Here is an 18,744-nt window from a genome sequence, read left to right as displayed (position 1 = left end):
TCACATTAGAAAAAAAAAAAAATGCCACAAAGGCACTTTTGTTTAAAAGCCTCCAGGGTACTCTGAAATGCCTGGTAGCAGGGGGCAAAGCCTGACCGAGCAGGAAGCTGATAGTAGACGATAGTCTGCAACAGGCATGGAGTTTATATGGCCTTGAACATGGACATTGAATTTGAATTGAATATGTTTTGCTGAGCAACTATGAGCTGCTGGTTATTTGAAACTTGGAAGAGGAGCTTTGGTGACTAGCTGTGTAGTGATATGAGAAAGAAAAGAAGAATTAACAGTCTGAAAAAAAAAGCTACTTATACAGATTAGAGTGCTGTACTACTTCACAAAGTGTTGGAGGTGTGGAGCCTTCTACAGCACATGCTGTGATCCCACAAAACTACTGCTAGCAGCTAGCTCTCCATGAGCAGGTCACCAGCTGCTACAGTCCCACAGAAGCCCATTAACTTAAAAAAGGGGTCTTTTAAGACAGGAGGAAAAATCCCCAACATAATTAGGTAGTCTAGTTCATTGGAGGCACCTAGGCCGTTTTCAACCTGGACAAGTCAGTTTCTTTTCAGAACAAATACACATTCAACAGCATTTTTGGTGATTTCTATTTCCAGTAATATTGTTATAACATAGGAAAGAGAGGTATGTTTGTCTTAAGCACTTTCTTCTTTGAAACAGACAGTAGAAGGAACAGAAAAATCACAAGAGGTAGAGAGTTTAGCAAACCTGCACATAAAAAAATCTTTCATAAGAATAAAATGCTGCATTTACAGCTGTAAATGTACACACCCGTGTAATTTAAAAATACAAAGCTACTTTTACCATGTTTCAGGGCTTGCTTTTTTTTTTTAGTTCAGAGAATGAAACGCTCAGGTGCTGGACTTAGTGGTTAACCTCATTGCATTGGCAAAACCAAACCATTCATGCAGCACTGGGCTTTTAACTGATCATAAGTGAGAAAGTTAAACTCCGCAGTTAGTGTAATCAAAGTGCAGTTGGGTTCTTCACACTGTGTACATTTTGACTGGCTTGTAAAAAGAATGTAGAAGTTCATGATTCTCGCTGGCAGCTTCTTGAGATGACTGAAGAAAACATGATCTGCAACATACTTGGCCACAGCCTGACTCCGAATGAGAAGACAGGTTTTTATCAGACAGTGGAGAAAAGTCAAAGTCAGCTACCTGGAAAAGGAACATCAAAGAGATAATTTCTAATTTGAGTGCTCCTGGCTCAGGTGAGTGCAGCAAGAATACTTTGGGCCAGAAGTGGCACTTGGTCCTCAACCAGTTTCAGTCAGTCATCAACTTTAATCAGACTTCTGGTTTATACCTGCTGCACCATGGCTCACAGACAGTCTTTCTAGAGGTGTATTATTCATACTGTGGCATGATGCAAGGTGTATTAGGTACTTTCAAGAGGGGCATGAAAGCTGCTTTTGATTTAGGAACTCATGCATATTACAAACACGAAAATGCAGCAAGTGAAAGCTACACCAGAGATGGAAGGGAGCTGGGGAGATAAAAGTCACATACTAGGGTCAGGTGACAATTTAGTGCTGCTTTAGGTAACATACGCACCCTTTTTTACTATCCTGTATCCTCTCTCACCATCCCCCTGCTTTCCTTCATGTAACCACTCTGAGGTAGATCCTCTTGAAGGGATACTTCAATGCAAGCACTTGCTTGGGGATATTAACAAACTGCCCATGATAGCCCTGGCAACTTGAATTATAGTTACAGTTCTCCACAACAAGCCAGAAACGTGCCTGCTGCTTGAAGTGTTTGCTTACACTGTTCAGATTTTTCCATGGAACAGATCAGACATACCAGGTAAACGCTCCCTCCTGCTCTGTTTGTCTGGGGATTAAAGAAGGGACATGGCTGAAAGGTATCTAATTACTATCCCAGCTCAAAGTAAGAGTAACTGAATACCTCCACGAGATCTTTTTGTTGTGTGTTACTTCGAAAGGTTGTGTACAGCACCAGTCCTAGCATCACTGAAACCAGAGCGATGCAGAGCAGGACAAAGAAAGCCGGGTGGATCCCTAGGAAAGAGCACAAGGGCACATTCTGAGTGATACAATACACTGAGCAGAGGCAATAGTGAGAAGGAAACGATGTTTTAGGGTAAGTTTTTGTATTTTTAGAACAAAGCACGTATGTGTAACAGGGAACAAACTTTTCAGCCCAGATCACTTCAGGTCTTTCTGAAATCTCAGAAGTGGGAATGCAGGGTTGTAAGGTTATAAGGGTCTTTCCCTTTTTACCCCTCTTTTCCCTCAAACAGCCTAAAACCCCCCACCCTATGTTAGCCCTAACTCCCCAGGGTGTTTGTACCTACCCCTGTGGTACTCCAAGAGGACAGGAAGAAACCTCATCTTCACAGCAGCTAGCAGCCTCCAGCAAAGAGGATTTGCACACTTAGCCCTGAATGCACACTGGTGCCTTCTGGAGTGAGCTGCCCTGTCTGTACACAAGTGCTGGCCCAGAGTGAGATGGTACAACCATTCTGTATCACAGCCTGGGTGTCCTCTGGTCAGGTCTTCTTCAAACCACTTTCTCAGATGATTCAGGGACCCAAGAGGGGCATGTGTGAGCATGCGTGGGGGAGCCAGCAGAGATTGCTGCTTGGAGGGACAGAAACCTGCAATAAATCGGAGGCCTAGAAAAATCTACCCTTAAAAAACCTCGTAACTAACCTAAACAAAAAGAATTGAGACTGCTTAATTAAGGGAGTGTTACAGGTGCATATGTTTTCCTAGATATCCTCTCTAACTACAAGAGCCAGACTATTTAAACTGAAAAATACGTGATTTAAGTAACTCAGCTTTCCCAGGAAACTCATTAACTTCAAGACTCTTGAGACTAAGGGTTCAGCAGGATGCAAGAAGCTCAGTGCAATTGCAGTAGCACATTATAGGCTCTCCTTTCTCTTCCTCCTTCATACGCTTTCAGGGTTCTATACCAGTTTCCAGAAACCTCATTTGCAGGCTGGTTAGTCTGTAATCGTCCCGACATGTTTGAGACTGTCGGTTCCCTGACCGGTGGGAATTTCCGTGCTGCTCAGACTAGCTGCTCCTCACCTGTTGGCCATACTTTTATTTTATGGTACGTCTGCAGCATCGTCACGCCGTTCTCCACTCTGACGCTGAGGCAATACTGCCCAGCATCACTGAAGGTATGGCTGAGATTGTAGCAGGAGCCATTAATCACCACCAGATGGCATTTTTCACCTTCAAGAGGAATGCACTCGGACTTTATAAGCCAGCATAATGCCAGCGGCGGGCTGAAATGACAAGAGGGAAAAGAAAAATAAAAAAAGGTGAAAACTTTGCAAAAATTTCAGCTAAGAGCTGACGAATCACTTGGTTAAAATAGCATAATAATTTTGAAAACAATGAAGTTAATCTAAATACAAACAGAGAAGTAACTAACTGGTTTATAGCATTTGTCAATTGAAAAAGTTCTTTGTGATGCCTCTATAAAACCAAGCCTTTCAGCTCAGAGCTGAATACCTGTGTGGGTCAGAGATAGGCCATTGTGTGCTGAAAACCCCATAGCCCTGTAAAGATAAAAGGAATCTTTTTTTCCTGCACTTCCAAGGGAGTATAGGTTGTTTTTTCTGTTTTTCTCACACAGAAGAAATCATTGTCTGTGCTACTGAAGCACACCCAAGACTTTTCTGATTAAAAAAACCCCACAAGCAAAACTGGAAAGAATGTAAGATGAGCTCTCTACAATGGATTAGTAGCTGGAAAAAGTAAATAAATTGCAAGGATCACAGTACTCCCTTAAAATAACAAAAAGGTTTTTATTGCCACCAAGCAATCTAGGTGCAATCCGCTTTATGGCCATGTGTCTTCTCACCATGTCTAGTTGATGACTTATATTTACACTTTCAGACCCTTGATCTAACTGATTCTACTTGGACTCACCTTATGCACCATGGACTTTGATTCTGACAACAGATAGAGCTTTTTCTTTACCCCATCTTATTAGTATTTTGTTCCTTATCTCTTTAGGACATTCTTTGCTAAAGAAAGCATGTTTATGTGTTTAGCTCACTTTCTAGATTTGTCTTTGATGATCCATCTCTCAAGCTTTTGTCATTCTTCTCTATCATAAACTTCTCTTGCATCAGTCCCAGCCCTGTTGCTAGGAGGTTAGGTCTGGCAGACATTGTCCATCCTAAAGCCAAGCCTGCTTTTAGGGATCTCAGGTTTGCCTGTAACGGTTTTTGGCTGTTCATATTTACTGGTATGCCATCTCCACTTCCCACTCCTGCCAATGTGCCATTCACTTTCTGAAAACAAAGTGTGCTGCTTTGTCTACTGGGACTATTTAAGCCTTTGGCAAATGACTCTGCGTTGGGTGCTGCTTGCTTCATCCTACATCCCTACTAACAGTCCTGCCTTTTTTGTTTGTTTGTTTTTTAAATACAGTATTAGCCTAAACAGCTCCCAGTAGCAGAATGTGAAAGTGTTACTCTTCTGGAAAATAAATCACTTCTGTGGTCATGGAGTTTTTATGGTGAAGGAGCTTTCCTGAGTGTTTCAGTGGTATTTAAAATGCTTCTGCCATACAAAAAAGCTCTGATGTGTTCTAAAAACTGCAGCTTGAGAGTTTGTTCTAGGATCAGGGTGCTCATGACTCCACTATATTCCTATAATGCTCAACTGCATGGAGCCTCTCTGTTTTATTCATCTTGTGGTAATCTTAACTTTGCCAAAATTATTCCCCAAACCCCTTACTCTCATGTGCCAGTCAAGGATCGCTGCTATACAATATGACTCTGAATACAGTTTAATTTAATGGTGGGGAAATTGGTCAAGGAGAAAAATTCAGAAGGAAGTTTTAAAATCCCACTATCTTCCTTTGGTTAGTTCTGTTTTAACATTCTCTTTACAAAGATATAAAAATAACATTTGATCTACATAGGAGGATTCTACTTTTCTGTAAAGATGCAGACTCTTTCAGGCTCTTAGAGTTCATGGTATTTCAAGTCAGGAAAAAGCAATATTCAACAATATTTTGTTCAAAGGACATTTCTTTTTTGTTTTAAGAAACAGTTCTGTGGGGTGCAACTGACTATTTTAAGGAAACAGTGGGGGAAAATAAGTAAATAAACAATGCCTTTGGGGAAAGAAGTTGTGTTTGCTACTTACGTGCCATTGATATGAAGAGATAAATTCAAGTTTTCCATAACGTGAGTCTCTCTGGAGCCTACTACATTAATACTTTTAACAGCATCTGAGAGGAAGAAAAGAAGTTCACACTCCACCCGTAAACTTGGCATTCACTGTTTTTCAAGTGAAGGTTTGTTTTCATAGACTTCACAGGTTTTAGCTCCATTGGTCACACAAATAATAATACTTGCTTCACACCCAAAAAAGAAATCTACCAGTAGAGTTGTTAAAAGTTTTATGAATTTTTTGTAATTTCTTTTTAATATATAACCAACTACTTTATTAATCCTTTATATTTTTACTTACGTGTTTATTTACTCCTGAAGCTGATCAAATCAATGAGACTTTCCTAATGCTTATTTTAACTAATCCATTTTTTAGGGACAGCTGGCACAAATTAAATAAACAAGTCCCCCATAAGTTACAGTAAACATTTTATTGTAAGTTTTAAGCGTATATGAGACAGCAAAACTTTTGGTAAATGAAAAAGAAACAGAAGATTTTATATACTTCCCCCCATTTTTTCTGCACTAGAACAGCATAAAGTCCATTTTGCAGTGGAACTCTTTGTTGAGTAATGTTGATCAGTTCTTGCACGTGAAACAAGGCTGAAGTTGTACGATCCCATTAAAGCTAGATTGTATCTGAACATATATAGCAAGTTCTGTTTTGAATATGCAAAATGTTTTATAATTACCTAACAGCTCCAGAGCAGTGGTAAAATCACCAGTTTTCTGCACCGTTTCTCTATCGTGTATGACACTTCCAAGCTGCTCCCATTCAGCTATGACTTTCAGATGCACTGTGCGATTCCCCATGGTAGAGCAGTTATAGTAGACAAAGGGTTCCTTGGTAATCTGATAAACTCTATGTGCAACATCGGAAGATTTAGAATCAAAACCACCTTTTACTAAGTGCTTGCATATTTCTTATTTAAAAAGGGATAAGCTCTAATATATTTGTTATAGGCAATGCTACTGTCGGCTGTGATTCTAATCCGACTCTATGTCTGTATCCATGAGGATTAATGTCTGTGGCATTACCAATAGAACTACAATCAGTATAAGACCCAGAGTATATTTATGCATTTTTAATCAAAGAAATTAAATATAATGCTAAAAGAATTCACAAAATAGAATAAGAATAGTCAGTAAATAATGAAAACTACCTTTACAGCCGGTGGACTACAAGCTAACTGAAGGACTAAGAAGAAAGGAAGAAAAAATTTAGTATTTAAGGACTAAAGCTTACATTTCTCTTTGCATACGCTTATTTGTATTGGACATACGTTCATCCTCAGAAAGGAAAAATAACTAAAGGTCTTTTTTCCTCCCTACTGCAGAGTGGCTTTACCCATGGTTTTACTTCTGATGGGTTTGAACTATGTTGTTCCACCCCCACCTCTCCATTTTTTTTATTAGGTAAGAATTAGGTGTGCGTTAATGTCCCCCTCCATATTATTTGAGAGACCTAGCCACTTTCAAATGCTCCTCACCCAAGCTGTGGTATATATTTATGGGTAGCTGGTTATAGCTGACCAACCACAAGACAGCATCCTGCTTCCAATTTCCTCAAGCACACAAATTATTCACATATTCAACAAAAACAACCACCTGCTAATGGAGATCTACAGGCGTAATGATGTTTTAAAATAACAATTTACAATAAATTACTTTTTCCAGTTCATTCAGTTCAGCTCAACTCATTACACACACAGTAGTACACCTAAGCATATATTTGAACAAGAAATTTAGGTCTTTAAAACATCACCATTTTGTGAGTATACAGTGACTTCTGTGACAAAGTTTTCATAATTCACCTGGTCGACATCCTAAGAGTGTACCGACTGACAAAGACGTTTGCTTTGTCCTGTGATTTGATCAGGATTTTTCCCTAAATGCCATCTGAATCAGAGCCATCTTGAATACTCATTAAAGCGAACAAAGTAACCACACCTACCCATCTCCAAAATTCCAGTTGTAGACAAATGATGCTGACTTGAAGTAATGACTTGGGTCATGAAGACAGAAAGAAATCCGAGTCACGGAGCCCGTGGAGGAACTAGAACCACGTGTGATAAAACTACTGTCTTCTATCTGGGCAATGGTAAGATTCCCTGTGATAAATTCTGCAGAATAATAAGGTGGAAAAAGGATGACAGCATATATTATTTTCATAGCATGCTCTGTGTGAGTGTCAAAACATTATTTAAAATGTACCACAGAAGTCTTTCTGTGTCCTAGTCGAAGCGGTTAAGTGTATTTTATATCTATTACTTACTATTATTACATGTGTTAGCAAGGCAGAGAGATTAAATTACTTATTTAGGGTTATACAATGGGTCATGATAAAGCTTCTAATAGGACTAAGGAAATAATCCTGGACTGATTGAGGTCAATATCGATTTTTACACTTGATTTTAAAAGAACTGGGGTTAGCATCAAGTATCTAGATAAAAGGATTCAGAATCAAACCAGTATACATGCCCTTCATGTTTGGGATGGTGGTTTTTGTTTGTTCATTTTGTGGGTTTTTTGTGTTGCTGGTTTTAGTTTTTTAGTTTTAGCTACTTCCATGGAAATGAAATGTTGACTACTATGAATAACAAATGTGTTATATATTCTGAATAGAGAAAGGCTGAAATTTTGATGTCTGCAAGACGTCCTATGCTCAAGTTTGTTTGCAAGGACTGCAAAAGGCTGATCTAAAAAAAAACCTTCTCTAACCTATGAATAAAGAGGTATTATGATGATACACTTATCATCTCAATATAAAATTAATGGGATATTAACTACCAGTAACAAACTCTTACCCTGCTAACAATTTATTAAATCTGGTTAACTCTTCTCTTCATGATGCACAAATAAGAATCACAATTACTGCTTCAGAATGGGGCTTGAAATGCAGAACTAACTGGAGTTGTAATTTATATGAATTATTGGCAACTACCTTTGGGCCCCTGTGAAGCCTCTGTGGTTGCTCTTTCTTGGGGAAGGCAGAAAGGTACAACGGCATCTCACCTTGTACAGCTATAGAAAGCTTGTATCCCTTTTGCTCATGGCATGAGAATATGACAGTGCAAAGTGAGAAAGGAATAAGTAGATATTCAGCAAGGCAGAAGTTCTTAAGAGAGAAAAGATCTCCTGTACGCTTTTATAAAGACTTATCCAATAAGGCTGGTGTTCCTCAAAGAAAAATCTCAACAGCTATTCCCCAAAATGTCAGCTATGCCCTATGGTTAGTTCTCTCGTGCTCATGCACATCCTTACTTTGGCTGGGAGCTGGGTCTATTTTGGAGTGTGGAAATAGAGCACTGGGGCGTGGGGTTGGAAGGATGTGGTTACCAGTCTCCGAAAGAAGGGATTGTGGGAAGCTGTCAGGTGATATTTCATGTGAATCCCTGTATCAGAGATTAGGTTAACCATATCACACCATTGGTCAATTTGTCAAAAATGCATATTTACGGTTACAATACTCCCAGTAAGCTGGAATTGCACTTAGCAATATTTGGAAACGTAGCCCTGCCTTCACATCCAATTTCAGTATGCTCAGTCAGAACTTTAAAAGAAAATGTAATGGCTCTGTCGTGCTGATGGCCTAAGTTTCTGCTATGTCATGCAACAGAGAAAATCAGTAGATTGTCACTGCTGCTGGTCATCCTAATTTTAGGACTAGAAATGCTGGGAAGCAGTAGCAGCCCAGGAAGCACTGTTTTAGGAGTCTGGACATCACTGAACAATGCTGATGTGTGAACTGCAGCTACTGAAGTATCTTGATTTCTAGTTCAGTTTCTCTAAGTGACAGGCAGTAAAACACGGGCAGGATCACACTTGCCTCCTGGATGTAGGTAGACTACAGCACGGCCCAGTCATTACAATGCCATCCAAACCCACCTTCAATCAAAGCTTTACACAAATCAAACTCTGTTGGCAGAATCCTTATTTACACCTGGTTTTCATTTTCCTAATGCTAGCAAAGGCAGCAAGCATCCTGATGTATACTGAATTCCTGAAGACGTAGAAGTTGTAAAGCCATTTTACCTGTAACGTGAAGCACGGTGACATTTCTAGCAATTGGCCGACATAACCAACAGTTTCTGTGAGTCACCCAGACAGATACAAGAAAAGTCCCAGGAAATCCACCAGTCACATTAATTACAGAGCTGAACCGCTGCTCGGATTTCTCTATCAGAATCAGAGGAGCATAAATCCAGTTAAAGTGATACAAGTTTGATGTGACACTGTCATTCTTGATACTTAGACTGGCGTGAACAGTAGCTTGAGCTCCCGTTGTGATGGGACCATTGTTGGTTATTTCCAGACCATACTCCTCTGTGCAAATCAGAAGAAAAAAAACCATAAACTCAAACCTTGTTGTATTGCATTTTTTATTTTATTTATTTATTTACACATTTTAACTAGTCAGCTGTAGTTACGTGACTCACAATGACACTCAACCCAGCAAAGACTTTGCTGCCTTTTTTTTTTTTTTTTTTTTACCTTTTAAAAACTTGGACCAGAAACTGTTACATGTGTATAGGAGTTCAAAAAAGCAGCATTAAACAACATGTTAAGCTGAGTCCTAAGAAAGTTAATAGTAGAAGGGAACTTCAGGCTAGAACATCACAATAACTTTGATATAGGCAGAGCTGAGCACTGTCTGTAGGTTCAGTGCCACTAATGATCTAACATGGTCACTAAGCTTCCAGCTACTGGAAGAAAGTCTCACCCACCTTCCTCCTAACTGAGCAAAAGCCCATCAGTACCAGCTGCTTCTTCTCTGTGGCTCACCATTGACTTTCTTTTCAGGAAAGGACCAAAAACCCCAATGTAAATGAAATGTGTACCATGCCCCAGTGGTGGATCAGTTGCCATCCAGAGGGACCTGGACAAGCCTGAGAAGTTGGACCATGTGAACTGCATGAGGTACAACAAGGCCAAGTGCAAGGTCCTGCACCTGGGTCAGGGCAACTCCCTGTATCAATACAGACTGGGGGCTGAAAGGATTGAGAGCAGCCCTGCTGAGAAGGATGTGGGGGTGCTGGTGGATGAAAAGCTGGACATGAGCTGGCAATGTGCACTCACAGCCCAGAAGGCCAACCGTATTCTGGCCTGCATCAAAAGAGGTGTGGCCAGCAGGTAGAGGGAGGGGATTTTTTATGATGAGGGTGGTGAAACACTGGCCCAAGCTGTCCAGAGAGGTGGTAGATGCCCCATCCCTGGAAACATTCAAGGTCAGGTTGGACAGGGCTCTGAGCAACCTCATCTAGCTGAAGATGTCCCTGCTCATTGCAGGGAGGTTGGACTAGATGGCCTTTAAAAGTCCCTTCCAACTCAAACTGTTCTATGATTCTATGAAACAAGGCATGAGAAGTGCAGGCCCTGTGATACTGAACCACCCCCACTGCTCTGGATTGCTCACTGTTATCTTCTCTGCCATGTTTACACAAGCTACCTACTTCAGCTCTTACAACTACTGCAATGGGCAGAGCCTGAGTGAGGTTGGGTTTTATGGAAAGGGTACATTCAATTTTGCCCCAAAATAGCAGTGCAACAAGATTAAATGACCTGCATGTGTTAAAAACAAACAAAAAAACAACCCCAGAACCCCAAAACAAAAGGAAAGGCAACAACTACTGAAAGCTGTGAATTGGGGCAGGGCTGGGAACAGGATCTGATTGTTTGCCTCCAACATGGAGCACGTTCCCTCCCTGCATCAGCTCTCTGCCTGGTCTGTCCTCTCACTGGCAAGCAAGGGGGCAATGCTAGGCAGAGCAGTAGAGCTGTGGGGGTTCTCATGCTGGTGACTTTCCTTCTCTGTTTCAGCAGACATTAGATTGCTAACAGGGACCTGAATCTTTGAGCTTCAGAAGTTGCATTTCTTGCTCATCCATTGACTGTAATATGGAGGGAGCACTGGGATCAGCTAACCCCTGTGCTGCCTTTCCTGCAGCCAACAGCTTGGGATGGGGTGGAAGGAGAACCTAAAGCATCTACTTAGTGCCCACATTTTATTTCACAGATCGTAGGTGCTGAGCAAATCTGCATGCAAAAGGACTGTGAGAAATAACTGTAACATTACTGCCTGAGCAAGTACTCCACTGTTCACATTTCACAACACAAGGAACGGCCCTGAGTTGAGATTTTTGAGTTAATGGAGAAATGCTTGTGATTTGATGAAATCTGGCACAGAGAGGTTTCAGGTGTCTAGAACATTCAGGCTACCCTCCGCTTTGTTTTGTCAGAACTTGGGAAAAAATAGCCAGCTACTTCATGCTTATCCAGCACTTCACCTTGGAGGTTATCACAGTTTACAAACCAGGGCCATACTGAAGCCCAACAGCTGCAGCAGTTGGAGATTAAGCAGCTAACCCAAGGTCACCCAGTGAGTCACTAGTGGAGTAAAACATCTCATCCAATTCAGGGATTTCTTCTACCCCTCCAACCTCTCTTTGCAGAATGGAGCACAGCCAGACGACCATAACGAGAGCCAGAAGCTGCTCAAGTGCCTTGCGATCCACTGCGCTGGGTCAGCAGAGGAAGCAGGAGTGCAGCTTTTGGGTTAGGAAGTGCAAAGGAGAACCCTGGCTCCCCGGGATGCCACAGCTTCACTGCAAGCACCAAGGTCGCAGCGTCTGAGAATGAAGTCTGAGGTGGCGAGAGGCTGCCCGGAGCTGCCTCCGTCCCCTGTGGTGGCTAGCAAGCCCGGGCAGGAGACCACCCCCTCCAAGTAAAGCAGCTCACGCCTGAGCTCTGCCCGCCTCGCCCCGCCGCCGCAGCTGCCCTCACCCCCCTCGCCCGCTCCCCGGCGGCGATGACAGCGCAGACCGGCAGCCCCTTACCTGCCGCCGGGGCGGCGCGGCCGAGCAGCAGCACCACGCAGATCAGCCGCAGCATCCTCGGGGCGGCGGGGCCCATGGGCAGGCACCGCCGGGCGGGGACCGGGGCCGGGGCCTGGTGTCGCCGCGCTGGGGCCGAGCGCTGTCCCCGAGGCCGCCCGCGCTACTGCGGCACCTCCGTCCGCGCCCCCGGGACGCTCCCCCGCGGCAGCACCCAACCAGCCTCTCCCGGGGGAAGTTCCTGCGAGGCCGTGTTGCCAACGTAACGGGCTGCTGCAAAAAACGCCGGGGATTTTAAAAATAAATAAAAAGCACAAATGCCGCCCGTCTGCGGGGGGTGTGGGACAGTTCTGAGCGGGTGAGCGTTTGGAAAAAGAGTTTGTATTTTGGTTTGGTGGCTGACACGGCAAAGCCAAAGTCTCTTTGAAGCTCTAGTGGTGTGAGGACGCCGCAGGCACGGGCAGTGCGGATGCGGTCACCCGGTGGCTCCGCGCCCAGGCCGGCAGCTCTCCGTAAGGAGCCCGTACCGGCGTGTGCAGCAGGAGCCTCTGGAGAGGGCCAGGAGAGCGGCTCGCACCAACACAGTGCAGGGCTTTTTAAAGTTCTTTTTCGAAGCCCTTTCATGCTCCTGGCTGCATTTTTTTTTTTTTTCGGTACGGATCAGCCCCCTCCACCGCCTTTGCTCCCGGTTCCCCGGCGCGGCGGGGCTGATCCCGCCGCCGCTCACCCGGAGCGCCGCCGGGTCGCGGCTGCAGCGGCGGGCGGGTCCTCGGCGGGGGGCGGCCGGGCCTGCCCGGGGTAACTCCTCGCCTGCTGTTACCGGCGGCGCGTCTGGCGGCCGCTGCATCAGCGGAGACCCCGGGGCTCAGGGGAGGGATGGGGCCGGCCGGCCTCGCTGCAGGCAGCGCGGCCCGGCGGTGGCGGGACCTGGCGGGCGCCTTTCCTAGCTGAGGGGAAGCCCCCTCGGCCGGCAGGGCTTGAGGCGACCGTGCGTTGCCGGCCGTGCCGTGCTGGGGAGCGATGAGGGGACTGGGCGGCGCCGCGGGCCCCAGCGCCCGCCTCCGCCCGGGGAGATGCGCGGGAGGCGGGTTAGCGGGAGGAGGCGGCCGGAACTGGGCTCCGGAGCTTCCGTTGCGCCCCTTCGCTGCTGCCGGCCTCGGGGAGCAACAAAGGAGGGAGCTGGGGGGCCAAGGCCGACCGAGCCTGGGGAGCCGCGGGGTGAGGAGCGCTGGGGCGGCGGCAGCAGCGCCTCGGTGGGGTTCGGGCCTGGGCGCGGGGTGAAGCGAAGCGGCGGGAGGCGAGGCCCGGCGCGGCGCAGCCTGCGGGGCGGAGGAAGGGGCCGGCTCCCCGCCAGTACGGCGGTCGGAGGCCTTGGGCCGAGGAGGGGAACCGGGAGGGCTGAGGGACGGCGGAGAAGCCTTGTTGCAGCTGTTCACGGGTGCCCGTGTTCACAGGGCGGGCGCCTCGGCAGGGATGGGGTCGGCGTGATGGCGCCCTGGAAGCGGGGAGCGACCCGGTGGCGACCAGCTCCGCGGCGGGGAAGGTAAGGGGACGGGGGGCCCGGTGGGCAGCGCCCCGGCCCTGGGGCAGCCGCGGGCGGACTGGGTGGGGGTGTTTGCGGGGCACCCCCAGCTGTTGGTCGCGGCGGGCGCCGTGAAGGGCGGCTGGGCTGAAGTGGGCTGTGCGGGAGAGCTGACGGGAAAGCGCCGAAGTGAGGAGAGGGGTTGCCGGTCTTTCAAGCTGAAGTTGATTTCAGGTTTCTTTACGAGCGAGAAAGACAGCTCGTGGCGGCAGGACAACTTCTGGCATCTCTGGGAGTGAGTCCTGTCGGGGTGCGTCCACGGGTAGGTGTGGGTTTGGGACCCGGCCGGGTGGAAGGCAGAGGCTGACAGGCGAGGGGCGCCGGGAGCACCCCGAGCCTGCTGCTGCTGTGGGGAGAAACGAAACCAAACAAAACGCCTGAATGTTGACGCTGTGGTGTGAAGACCCCAGTGACCACTTGTATCTAGAAGCGTGTTCCTGTCATACCGGGTGCTGTACGCGGTGGGCATTGTGTTTGTAAGCCTAACTACGTGCGATGGTTGTGGATTTTAGAAAAGATGTATCGTCTTCAGTATGTCAACAGAATGGATGTAGGTGATGTGATAGCTGCTGTTAACCAGCCATATAAACTAAGTGTTTGTTGTTTTTTTTTTTTTTTTTTTCTTGTAGGTGTGTTGGTCTTGATTTTATATACTGAAAGCTGATCCTTCCTGCTCCAAGATGGCATTTGTTTCAGCACAAGGGCCTACAGTGGTGGACCAAACCACTTTGATGAAAAAATACCTTCAGTTTGTGGCTGCTCTTACAGATGTCAATACACGTAAGCTATTTTTCTCTGCTGAAAGTTACAGTTCCTCAACAGTTTATTTTACAAATGTTGCAGTATTGTTTAGACAGTTAATTCAATGTGTATTGAATTCACTTCGAATTTTGTTTGAGTTTTGATTTTTGAGGAAGCAAAGTGATGAATAGTACTTGCATGAGCCTAAGTGAGCGAGCTGTGTGCGTGTGCAGTTGTGTGACGTGTGCAGTTGTGTGACGGTTGTTTGGGAGAACTGTGTACCTTACAATTGGGCGGTGATTGCTAAACTGATAAGATCTGATTGCTTCTTTGATCAATGGGCCTGTGTTTTCCTTCGTGGTGTAGTTTTACATTTAATTTTTTTGCTTGAATTTCCATTTTCAGCTGATGAAACCAAATTGAAAATGATGCAAGAAGTCAGTGAGAATTTTGAGGTAAATAAATGAAAAAAACCCCCGAACAACAAAACCCCACCAAAACCCCCCAGCCTTCTGCAATGGTAGCCTTTCTGGCTCTTAATGTATGTTGGTTTGATTTCTGATGTTATGTGGTTAAAATATTAATGTTAGTATCTTGGGACTTATGATTTATATTGTTAGGAGTCATTGATTTTAGGTTTGTATTTGGGAATTAGCTAGGTTGTTGAAGAATTGCAACATTTGGTCTTGAAGAGGTCTTTCACTATCTAGTCTTTATTCAGTAAGCATATAAATAAAGGTGAAGTAATAGATTTTTCTTCCATTTTGTTGAGTGATATGAAATGTGTATATTTAAAGCTGTCTTTTTGTTTAGCTCAAATGTGTGTCATGCCATCATGAAGCAGAGGCTCCTCTGATTCCTCTGAGTGGTTCCATAGTATAGAAGTGAGGGAGGAGTTGTCAGATTCAGAATCTGGTATGAGGAGTGGAGATGGCTTCAGTGACATCTTTTACATAGTGATGGACCATCAAGTTTAGATAAGCAGCAGAAAAAAAGTAAGAAACAGGTTAAACCAACCCTGTGTTAGCAGAAATTATGCTTAGTTATTACGCATTGGTCCTGAAATTATAGAGAACTTGTGATTTTGTAGAATAAGGTCAAAATTTTAGAATCACTGTAATTTCTCTTTGAATGTAGTTTTTTAGTTATATTACGATTAAACAAAGGTGCTACCACTGTGACATACTCTGTCCTTACCTGCTTTATTTGAAGTGATCTTGCTTAGTTTGTGATCCGGAAACATAAATACACACGGTAGTCCTGTTTAGTGTCTTTGGGTATTTTTAAGTAAGCTTTATGTAATGTTAGGTCCAACAGGTCCTCGATGTCGAAAGCTGTGCCAATTTTAGTTGTTTCTGAGTTACTGGTGGAATTTCCTGACCAGAGAATCTTTTTGTTTAGTTCAGGTTAGCACAGTGAAATAATAATTTTAGAGCTGGTGTAACTGTATTATTAAAAAAAAAAAAGTTAAAAGGCTTAATCCTTGCTGAGTGTGTATAAACAAATAAGTAGTTGTCTGTGACAGTTCTGCATCTATATGCACATGGGGTAAGCAGAGCTTCGTATTACCATAAGTGACTATCTAAAAATATCTTTGTGGAGTTTTCTGTCTGTTTAATCTGACCTGCCATCTCTGAAATAATTTGTTACCTGACTAAAAGAATAGTTGTAACAGCTTAGTCTAGTGATCTCTTTAGAATCTGAAGGCCTAGTTGATTTTCTTTGCTCTTGGCCTCAGTAGGGAAGAACTTGTTCAATATTTGTTTTGATAATGTTCTCTTGGAACTCACTTGATTCTGTAGCGTGATCCTACATAAAGAGATGGTGAATTGACTTATGCTGAGGTACAGTTCTATTTGTTGGGAAACACTTGAGGGAGCAAGAGGAACCACTGATAAAATTCTAGTTTTCTTTTTTCCTTTGGAGGCTGCAGGCGGTATTGTTGCATAGAATCACAGAATAGTTTGGGTTACAAGGGACCTTTTCAAGACCATCTAGTCCAGCCCCTTTGCAATGAGGGACATCTTTAGCTAGATGAGGTTGCTGAATGTTTCCAGGGATGGGGCTGCTACCTCTCTGGGCAGCCTGTTCCAGTGTTTCACCACTCTCATTGTAAAAAAAATTCCTTCTTATATCTAGTCTGAATCTACCCTCTTTTAGTTTAAAACCATTAGTTCTTGTCCTAGCGCATCAGGCCCTGTTAAAAAAAAATGCCCCCATCTTTCTTATAGGCTGCTAGAAGGTCTCCTCAGAGCCCTCTCTTCTGCAGGCTGAAGAACTGCAACTCTTACAGCCTTTCCTCGTAGGAGAGGTGTTCCAGTCCTCTGATCATTTTTGTGCCCTCCACTTGAGTGGCTGCAGCAGATCCATGTCTGTCTTGTGCTGAGGAATCCAGAGCTGAACACAGCACTGCAGGTGGGATCTCACCAGAGCAGAGCAGAGGGGGAGAATCCCCTCCCTCGACCTGCTGGCCACGCTTCTTTTGATGCAGCCCAGGATACGGTTGGCCTTCTGGGCTGCGAGCGCACATTGCCAGCTCATGTCCAGCTCTTCATCCACCAGTGCCCCCAAGTCCTTCTCAGCAGGGCTGCTCTCAATACCTTCATCCATCAGCCTGTATTGATACCAGGGATTGCCGGGACTCAGGTGCAGGACCTTGCATTTGGCCTTGTTGAACCTCATGTGGTTCACACGGGCCCACTTCTCAGCTTGCCCGGGTCCCTCTGGATGGCACCCTGTCCCCCAAGCGTGTTGGCTACACCACACAGCTTTGTGTCACCTGCAAGCTTGCTGAGGGTGCACTCAATCCCACTGTCTGTGTCATTGATGAAGATACTAAACAGCATCTGGCATGTTGTTATGCTAGATAGTTGCATCTTCTATTTCCTTAGTCTCCTTATTGACTTTTCTCTGTTGCCTACTTCAGCTTCTGATAGCTATGAAGTTCAGCAGGTCTTATTTTTCACTTCAAGATAAAATTATTTTTTTTACAAAAATCAGCTGTTTGTTGAAAGTTAGTGTTCAGATTCTGTTGGCTGTATTATTGATCTTGATGCCTCTAGTTAGGGGTGGAACTGAACATAGATTGATTCTGGATGGCTTCTTGAAGTGAGGTTTAAAACTGAGGTGCTTCACCATAATGTTACTCATTTGACAGTGCCAGTTGTTGGGCTAGTTGTTAGGGCTAGCAGGGGATATTGCTCTCCTAAACCAGTTTCTGGATGGAAACATGTGATAATTTCTGAGAAATAAGATTCAAAACTATTTTTTTGAGGGCAATTTTTTCCTTTTCCGTTTCTTCATGGAGATTTTAGATTCCAAATGGGGAGAGAAGAGTGTATTTATTGTCTTTCCAGACTCTGTTTTGGAGGAGAAAAAGCTTTCAGAATCGACCTCCATTGCTGTTTCAGATGGTTTGTGCCAGCAGCACAAATCTGAACTTGGTTAGAGTAGTGGGGGTTTTAGTTTCTTGTATGGTTCAGAGCAGAAATTCATAGATACCAGGAGTGCCTTTGCTGTTTAGCAAAGATACTGGGAAGGTGCTTTCGGAAATCTAAGCTGCGTTTGTGAAGGTGTGCTTTTCCTTGAGATTTAATGAGCCGCTTTCCAGTGCAGCAATATGTGTTCCACTTCTTGTTGGAAAGTTTCCTTCCTTTCTTCCCCCAAAGTAGGACCATTCTTATGGCATAAAGTTGGGGAGGATAGGAGTCTTTAAAAATTTGAAAGAGGAAGTGGAGGAGGAGAAGGTACAGATACACTTTCTTTGGAAGACCTTTGAGGTGAAGAGAAGACGTGGACTAATCAGCTGTTGGTAATGTCCCCATCTTGCGTTGTTGTGGCTTAACCCCAGCTGCAACTAAGCAGCGCACAGGTGCTTACACCCTCACCCCTGGTGTCATGGGGGGAAGTTTGGAAAGGTAAAGGCGAGAAAACTTAACGTGTTGAGATAAAGGTGAATAATAGGTGAAGCAAAAGCCACCCATGCAAGCAAAGCAAAAAAAAAATTCCTTCAGTACTTCCTGTTGGCAGGTGGGTGATTGGCCATCTCCAGGAGAGCAGTGCTCCCTCACGTGTAATGGTTACTTAGGAAGGCAAACTCCTTAACTCCGAACATCCACCTTTCCTCCTTCTTCCTGCAGCTTTATATGCCGAGTGTGACATCATATGGTATGGAATATCCGTGTGGTCAGTTGGGGTCAGCTGACCTGGCTGTGGCCCCTGCCAACTTCTTGTGCACACCCAGCCCACTTGCTGGTGGGGTGGTGTGATAAGTAGAAGAGCTGAGCAGTAACTAAAACATCCCTTTATCATCAACACTGTTTTCAGCACAAATCTGAAACAGAGCCCCATACTAGCTACTATGAAAAAAAAAATTAACTATCCCAGCCGAAACCAGCA

At 44.6% G+C, this 18,744-nt stretch overlaps 2 protein-coding genes and 1 non-coding gene across 7 annotated transcripts in view; 2 read left to right on the top strand and 1 right to left on the bottom strand.

Annotated features, from left to right (window-relative positions):
* Positions 1-1,004: 1,004 nt before the first annotated feature.
* On the bottom strand, positions 1,005-12,081 carry TMEM130 (transmembrane protein 130). Its single transcript, XM_086473227.1, has 8 exons — positions 12,027-12,081; positions 9,226-9,516; positions 7,145-7,313; positions 5,883-6,052; positions 5,165-5,249; positions 3,083-3,285; positions 1,932-2,044; positions 1,005-1,181 (listed from the first exon to the last, which is right to left on the bottom strand). The coding sequence occupies exons 1-8, from the start codon at positions 12,079-12,081 to the stop codon at positions 1,005-1,007; spliced, it is 1,263 nt and encodes a 420-aa protein (XP_086329353.1).
* A 2,204-nt stretch (positions 12,082-14,285) lies between these two features.
* Positions 14,286-18,744, top strand: part of TRRAP (transformation/transcription domain associated protein) — a 96,463-nt gene continuing 92,004 nt past the window's right edge. For all 5 annotated transcript variants that reach the window (XM_086473317.1, XM_086473313.1, XM_086473316.1 and 2 more), the window contains exons 1-2: positions 14,286-14,385; positions 14,752-14,801. In XM_086473317.1, coding sequence (XP_086329443.1) covers positions 14,286-14,385; positions 14,752-14,801 — 150 coding nt within the window. The remainder of the gene's footprint in view (positions 14,386-14,751; positions 14,802-18,744) is intronic.
* Positions 14,516-14,675, top strand: LOC147414484 (small nucleolar RNA ZL1). The gene has a single exon (XR_015183885.1). It is a non-coding gene; the product is annotated as a small nucleolar RNA ZL1 (small nucleolar RNA).

This window comes from Leptosomus discolor, chromosome 14 (genome assembly GCF_034619465.1).
Source record: "Leptosomus discolor isolate bLepDis1 chromosome 14, bLepDis1.hap2, whole genome shotgun sequence".
In the NCBI taxonomy this organism is placed as follows: Eukaryota; Metazoa; Chordata; class Aves; order Leptosomiformes; family Leptosomidae; genus Leptosomus; species Leptosomus discolor.
The sequence above is the reverse complement of the archived record's forward strand: the minus strand, read 5'-3'. Positions and strand labels throughout refer to the sequence as shown.